Source organism: Sapajus apella, unplaced genomic scaffold, assembly GCF_009761245.1.
Source record: "Sapajus apella isolate SASKATOON/1434 unplaced genomic scaffold, GSC_monkey_1.0 scaffold2, whole genome shotgun sequence".
Lineage (NCBI taxonomy): Eukaryota > Metazoa > Chordata > Mammalia > Primates > Cebidae > Sapajus > Sapajus apella.
This window is the reverse complement of record NW_022436942.1, coordinates 20,317,133-20,324,767: the sequence shown is the minus strand read 5'-3', so window position 1 is coordinate 20,324,767 and position 7,635 is coordinate 20,317,133. Positions and strand designations below refer to the sequence as shown.

At 46.8% G+C, this 7,635-nt stretch overlaps 1 protein-coding gene across 2 annotated transcripts in view; it reads right to left on the bottom strand.

Moving 5' to 3' along the window:
- CS (citrate synthase) overlaps positions 1 to 7,188 on the bottom strand; it is a 31,679-nt gene extending 24,491 nt beyond the window's left edge. Inside the window, exons 1-2 of one of the 2 annotated variants that reach the window (XM_032290778.1) lie at positions 7,149 to 7,177; positions 6,963 to 7,023 (exon numbers count right to left, since the gene is read on the bottom strand). In XM_032290778.1, the coding sequence (XP_032146669.1) occupies positions 6,963 to 7,004 (42 nt within the window). In that variant the 5' untranslated portion in view covers positions 7,005 to 7,023; positions 7,149 to 7,177. Of the gene's footprint in view, positions 1 to 6,962 lie in introns of both variants that reach the window. The other variant, XM_032290776.1, reaches the window with a different exon arrangement.
- Between the last annotated feature and the right edge of the window lie 447 nt (positions 7,189 to 7,635).

Genomic DNA, 7,635 nt, shown 5'->3' with positions numbered 1-7,635 from the left:
GGGGCTATTGCCCCCCAGCCTGGGTAAGGAAAACAAAAGCGCCACCCAAAAAAAAAAAAAAAAAAAATAAAGGGCCAAGAGAGGAAATGTACTAATTAGTACATGCAGCAAATTCTGCCAAAGACTTGCCTATAATACTCAGGGTATTCCAAGAATAAGGTATTGGCCAAATCACTTACCAAATATTAATTAACTACTTCCTTCTTCCTCAAATTCTGTGAATAGAATCCTATTAAGATAACTTATTCAGCTAGGCATGGTGGCTTATGCCGGTAATCCCAGCACTTTGGGAGGCTGAGGCAGGCGGATCACTTGAGGTCAGGAGTTGGAGACCAGCCTGACCAACATGGCAAAACCCTGTCTCTACTAAAAATACAAAAATTAACCACGTGTGGTGGTGTACACCTGTAATCCCAGCTACTCAGGACGGACGCTGAGGCAGAAGAATCGCTTGAACCCAGGAGACTGAAGCTGCAGTGAGATGAGATTGTGCTACTGCACTCCAGCCTGGACAACAGAGACTGTCTCAAAAACAAAACAAAACAAAACAAAACAAAACAAAACACCCTCACTTATTCAATATATTTTCCTCTTACTCCTTAGCACATTATCGCTGTTCCATATCTAGTGCCCTCATTCTACAGTCAAATTTTCTTTGATTCTCCATCCTAGGCACATCCAGACTCCATCCTACTGCATATCCAGGATATGTCCTACCACACTGCCACATAATCAACATTAAAACCTTGGGAGAGGCTGGGCACAATAGCTCATAGCTATAATCCCAGGATTTCTGGATTAAAAAGCAAGACTCCATCTCTACAAAAAATAATTTAAAAACTTAGAAAATAAGCTGGGCACAGTGGCTCATGCCTGTAATCCCAGTACTTTAGGACGAGGAGGCAAGGTGGATGACCTGAGGTCAGGAGTTCAAGACTAGCCTAGTTCAAGACAAGTTTCGCCAAAATGGCGAAACTCTGTCTCTACTAAAGATACAAAAATTAGCAGGGCATGGTGGCACACATCTGCAGTCCCAGCTACTTGGGAGGCTGAGGCAGGAGAATTGCTTGGACTGGGGAGGCAGAGGTTGCAGTGAGCTGAGATTGCACCACTGCACTCCAGCCTGGGAGACAAGAGCAAGATTCCGCCTCAAAAAAAACCCCAAAAAACAAAACGAAAACTTAAAAAAAAAAAAAAATTAGAAAACAAAACAAAATTACCTTGGGAAAGAAGCTCTTGATTTTAACAGGGACTTTGTCCTTCATCAACAAAAGATCAGAGCTTGTCAAGCCAATAGGACTGGCTTAGCTGATAGAGCAAACATAATACACTAATAACCAGTAGGAAAAATCCTGTGCTACAGACATTTCCAATGCAGAAGAAGGAGCAACTTGCATTAAGAGAAAATGAACACAAATAGGACAAAGGCTCCTCTCTCCCCAGAACGAGGTCAGAGAACTAAAGCCATTTAATGTGTGTGTTTCACAATGGTGATACTGGAAGTTGGTTTGGCACTACTCGGTCACGCCACTTAAAAGCCTGAGCAGAGTAATCTACAGATGTCCTTTGACCTCCTTCATACTCACAGACATTTCCTTAATAATTCTACCCAACTGTCAATTTCCAACAGTCTCTTGCCTAAAGATTCACTGATCACAGCTGGGTGCAGTGGCTCATGCCTGTAATCCCAGCACCTTGGGAGTCCAAGGCGGGCAGATCACCTGAGGTCAGGAGTTTAAGACCAGTCAGGCCAACATGGTGAAACCGTCTCTACGAAAAACACAAAAATTAGCTGGGCGTGGTGGCGTGCACCTATAATCCCAGCTAACTGGGAGACTGAGAAAGGAGAATTGCTTGAACACAGGAGGTAGGGGTTGCAGTAAGCCAAGATCATGCCCACTGCACTCCAACCTGGGTGACAGAGCAAGACACCGTCTCAAAAAAAAAAAAAAAAATTCACTGATCACTCAGTAAGAAAGACTACAAAAGACAAAAGATACTACCACAGTTCCCATTTTCAAAAGGAAATCAAAAGTTTTTTTTTTTTTTTTTTCAGATGGAGTCTCTGTTATCCAGGCTGGAGTACAGTGGTGCAATCTCGGCTCACTGCAACCTCTGCCTCCCAGGTTCAAGCGATTCTCCTGCCTCAGCCTCCTGAGTAGCTGGGTTTATAGGCGCCTACCACCACGCCCAACTAATTTTTGTATTTTTAGGAGAGATGGGGTTTCACCATGTTGGCCAGGCTGGTCTTGAACTCCTGACCTCGTGATCCACCTGCCTCGGCCTCCCAAAGTGCTGGTATTACAGGTGTGAGCCACCACGCCCAGCCAGGAATCACAAGTCTTAAACGTTCCTTTTAGTAGAAACCCTTACTGTTCTTTTTTGTTTTTTTTGTTTTTTTTTTTTTTTTTTTGAGACGGAGTTTCGCTCTTGTTACCCAGGCTGGAGTGCAATGGCGCGATCTTGGCTCACCGCAACCTCCGCATCCTGGGTTCAGGCAATTCTCCTGCCTCAGCCTCCTGAGTAGCTGGGATTACAGGCACGCACCACCATGCCCAGCTAATTTTTTGTATTTTTTAGTAGAGATGGGGTTTCACCATGTTGACCAGGATGGTCTCGATCTCTTGACCTCGTGATCCACCCGCCTCGGCCTCCCAAAGTGCTGGGATTACAGGCTTGAGCCACCGCGCCCGGCCTTGTGTTTTTTTTTTAATTTGAAAGGAGTCTCTCTATTGCCCAGGCTGGAGTACAGTGGCGCGATCTCAGTTCACTGCAACCTCCGCCACCCAGGTTCAAGCAATTCTCGTGCCTCAGCCTCCCAAGTAGCTGGGATTACAGGCACCCGCCACCATGACTGGCTAACTATTGTATTTTTTAGTAGAGACATGGTTTCACCATGCTGGCCAGGCTGGTCTTGAACTCCTGACCTCAAGTGATCTGCCCACTTCAGCCTCCCAAAGTGCTGGGATTACAGGCATAAGCCACTGCACCTGGCCAACCGTTATTGTTCTTTAACAAACATTTTCTTTAAGAGACAAGGTCTTGCTACGTTGCCAGGCTGATCTCAAACTCTTGGCCTCAAGTGATCCTCCTACCTCAGCCCCCCGCCAAAGTGCTGGAATTACAGACATGAGCCACCATGCCTGGCTAATAAATATTTCTTGAACACTCACTTATTATGTGTATACTAAGTATATACTAGTGAATAAAGAATATAGGATCTGTCACCATAATATTTTCTCAGTTATTAGAAACTATTCCCTTACATCTGCTAGGAGTTCATACAAGTTTTAGCTCCCTAACACTTTAGGGATTAACAAGAAACTTTTCCAGATCCCATCCTACTCTACAGAATCATATCTGAAGGTAGGATGCAGGAATCTGCAACGTAAGCAAGCATTACAGGTGACAATGCCCACTGTGAGTTTATAGACCTTTTAAAATAGCATCATGTTGAAAGCAATACAGAGGCTGGGTGCAGTGGCTCACGCCTATAATCCCAGCACTTTGGGAAGCTGAGACTGGCACACTGCTTGAGCCTAGGAGTTCAAAACCAGCCTAGACAACATGGCAAAACTCTGTCTCTAAGCCATGTTCGCACCACTGCACTCTAGCCTGGGTGACAGAGTGAGAGATGCTGTCTCATAAACAAACAAACAAACAAACAAAACCTAAAACAGAGAACTAGGGAATTTGGGCAGCTGAAGCAAGAAGTGAAAGATAATCAGATGCTAAGAAAGAGCTATTACTAAAGTTGCCTCACTACTGTTTTAAATTTCACAACCTACTCAACTCTGCTGCAAAAAGCATTGACACAGGGCAGAAGGAATCATTGTGTGGCTTTAGTGAAATCCACCAAGTCTGGTTTCCCTTCTGCTGCGCCTGGGATTTTAAAAGTCAGGAATGCCAACTCTGTCTACATCACTGCTGCTCACCATACAGTCCTTGCTGCCTTCCCATGCATTCATTCACCTGCTACCAACCTAAAGGCCACTAGGAAGATCAAATGCAATCATCTCACCACTACACCCCATAAAGCTTCCCCTGTTATTCTAGTAAGTACCAAGGAATCACCATTACTTTGGGTAGGATGTGAAAAGATACTTTTGATGTCACAAAACTGAGTCACCCATAGATAATCCTAAGGCCATTGCTTAGCATGAATTCATTTGGATAAACAAGTCAAATAATCTCAATGCTCTCTGAATTAGCTTCTCTCTCTAACTCAGGTGTTCATTTAAATTATGTGACAGTGAGAGCAGAACAATAGAACATTGACTAATTCACATTTTGTCTCCTACTAAGTTTAAAAAAAATTCCCCAGGCTAGTCAATATAGTGAAATCCCGTCTCTATCAAAAATACAAAAAATTAGCTGGGTGTGGTAGTGCACATCTGTAACCCCAGCTTCTCAGGAGACTGAGTCATGAAAATCACTTGAGCCTGGGAGGCGGAGGTTGCAGTGAGCCAAGATCATGCCACTGCACTCCAGCCTGGATGACAGAGTAAGACTGTCTCAAAAAAAAAATTTTTCTTCTCAGAAAAGTAAAACTACATCTGACGCTGAGAATCAAAGTGTTAAGAGTCAGTTCTCCCTGGTGAGAAGACTATTATTGCCTCCCAAGTCTACCTTAATAGCAAAAGTAAAATTACCAATTATGACTACCATTATCCACAGGCTAATCTGGAAAGCGCAGGCAGGTGATAGCAATGCTGACAAGCCGACAGTTTTCTTGTATCCTGATCATATTGCTTATTTCTCAGGAGATTTCCAGTCCTGAGTTTATTGGGCTTTGCTACTTTTTTCATTTTTTTTTTTTTTTGAGAAAGAGTTTCACTCTCGTTGCCCAGGCTGGAGTGCAATGGCGCAATCTCGACTCACTGCAATCTTGGCCTCCCAGGTTCAAGCGATTCTCCTGCCTCAGCCTCCCATGTAGCTGGGACTACAGGCATGTGCCACCATGCCTGGCTAATTTTGTATTTTTACTAGAGATGGGGTTTCTCCATGTTGGTCAGGCTGGTTCGAATTCCCGACCTCAGGTGATTCACCCGTCTCAGTCTCCCAAAGTGCTGAAATTACAGGTGTGAGCTACTACACCCAGCCTACTTTTAAGGGTCAGAAGCCTTTTAATGGCTTTCAGCTGATAGATTTCTAGGATCCTCAAGCCATCTCTAAAGGTAATAAAGGAAAAATAAAGGTACCATAATTATGTAGCTCTGTCATCCCAAATGTGTTCTCAGCTTCCGTATGGGCTTAAGGAAGAAAATAAACTCAATAGATAAATCCTAAGGCTTTTTCACATTCACTGTAGGGTTAGACTCTCTGGTCTGGGTTAGCAGCTCAGAAATGAGCTAATTATAGGGTCCCCCATTCTGCCAAAATGCTATCTGGAACTTGCTTCATTTCCCAAGAAGTTTCTTTACCCTTTTCCCCAGCAGCAGGAAAAGCAACAACCAAGTAAGACAAGCATCCCCCAAATGCTCAGCTAGTACTTGCTACTGGGTGCCTGGAAGAACCAAGGTAAATCTTACAGGTTTCACTTTGTGCCAACCATGCAAAATAATGCACAGCAGGCCAGGTGCAGTGGTTCACACCTGTAATCCCAGCACTTTGGGAGGCCGAGGTAGGAAGATCACTTGAGCGCAGGAGTTCGAAACCAGCCTGGGCAACATAAGGAGATGCTGTTTCTACTAAAAATTAAAAAAGATTAGCCAGGCATAGTGGTGCACACCTGTGGTCCCAGCCACTCGGGAGGCTGAAGTGGGAGGATTGCTTGAGCCCAGGAGGTGGAGGCTGCAGGGAGCCTTGATCACATCACAAGACTCCAGCCTGAGTTACAGAGTAAGGTCCCGTCTCAAAAAACAAAAAGATAACATACAACAAACCAAAACCATCCTAAGGCTTTCCTTTCATTCAGGTGCTGTCAGCTTTAAATTCGGCGCAGGAAAGAGTGTAGGTTCTCTGCAGAAGTCAAGGTCACTTGTGGGACTGTCCCCTGCTTGGATTAGAGGGCTGAGACTTCCTCAGCACAGCAGTTTCTGTCTAAAAGGGCCAAGTTACCCAGAACCAAAAGTACTGGCAATTTGAAATTGAAGGCAACATTACCTGCAACAGTATTTCTGTGACCCAAAAGGCAAGAAATATCAGGTAAAGGATCCCAAAGGAGAGAAAGTTCGTGGATAAAGTAGACTTAAGATCAACAGCATAACATGGGCAAGCAAGTAGTATGATGGTCATGTGACCTTGCTATTACTCTGTCTTGCCGAGGATCTTCAATTATTGGCCTGCAGTTTGGTGGAACCACCTTTCTGGTTCTTTCTCCAGTCATATATGATAGTCATGCAAGAGGCTGCACAGAAGTGTTCCACACCACCCAAGCTCCTCCTATATAAAAAGTGCAAGAGTCCCAAGGACAAAGAAGAGGACCTGAAGGACCTACTCTTGTGCTTGGCGTGGTCATTGAAGGCTTAAATAATCAGAAATGGAAACAGGCAATTCGGGACTGACAAGGCCCTTCCTACAAAGCAGAAGACCAAATTAGCCACTGCTCCAGAGTGAGCACATCTCTTCACTCCCGCTCCCTCCACCAAACTGTAACTCCAGTGGAACACCACACCTCTGTTCTCTACCAGAGGTTCCTGTCTCGGCTCCTTATTCCAGGGCCACGCATGACTCCCCCTTTCACTTCAGACATGCGGGGTGACAGCAGGGTCGGTCGGCCTCCTCACCCACTCTAGGCTGCAGGCCGAGGGCGGGCGGCGTGCACTTCATCCCCAGGAGCCGGAAGGGAAGCGCGGCACATGGTCCTGGGAGCTTCATGCAGGGCTGGCGGCCAGCCAAGCGCAGGCCCCTTTAAGGCGCGCAGGGTGCGCACGGGTGAGGGAGGGAGACCAGGCGCTGGAGGGCCTGCGGTCGCCTCAGCCCCACCCTGGGACAGCGTCCTCCCTCCCCTGGCTGCTCACCTTGGTTCCCAAAAGCCGGGCGGCCGCAGTGAGTAAAGCCATGGCGGGCGATCTCCGGGATCTGGTGGGGAGGGAAGAAGGGGTGAGAGCTGCGGCAGGAAGAGGAGCCGCCGCCGCTACACCACAGGCCGCGCTGACGGGTGGCCAAGGTTGAAAGGAGGCGGCTGAAGGAAAGGGTAGACGAACCGGCGGCGGCGCCCAGCCCGGGGTCCTCAGCGAGGCCCCGCCCACCGGCCGGAACCCGAGCCCGCCCCTCTCAGGGGACTCGCCCCTGGCTCGGCCATTGGTCCAGTGTGGAAGCGGGGCGGGACCTAAGCCCTTGACAGCAGTTGTGACAGGGAGGATTGGACCGCCCGGATTAAGCTAATTAAGGGTGGATGGGTGGCGGGCGGGGGAGTGCAGGTGGCTAAGTAGGTGCCTGACAACTCAGTTAACTTCCCTCTTGGCTTTTCCCTTTGACCTTAACATATTTGGGGTTATCAATGAGGTGAATACTAAAGCAGAATACTGGCTCCAGGACTTGACCTTTGAAGGTCCTTGGGAGCCAATTCCTTAATATGCTATCATGGAAACTGATCATTGCTTGCTGCTCCTGCCACCTAGGCATGCACTTTCTTGAGGAATGTCTTTGGTTAATGGCTTCATGGCTATGGAGGTGACATCATGTGGACAA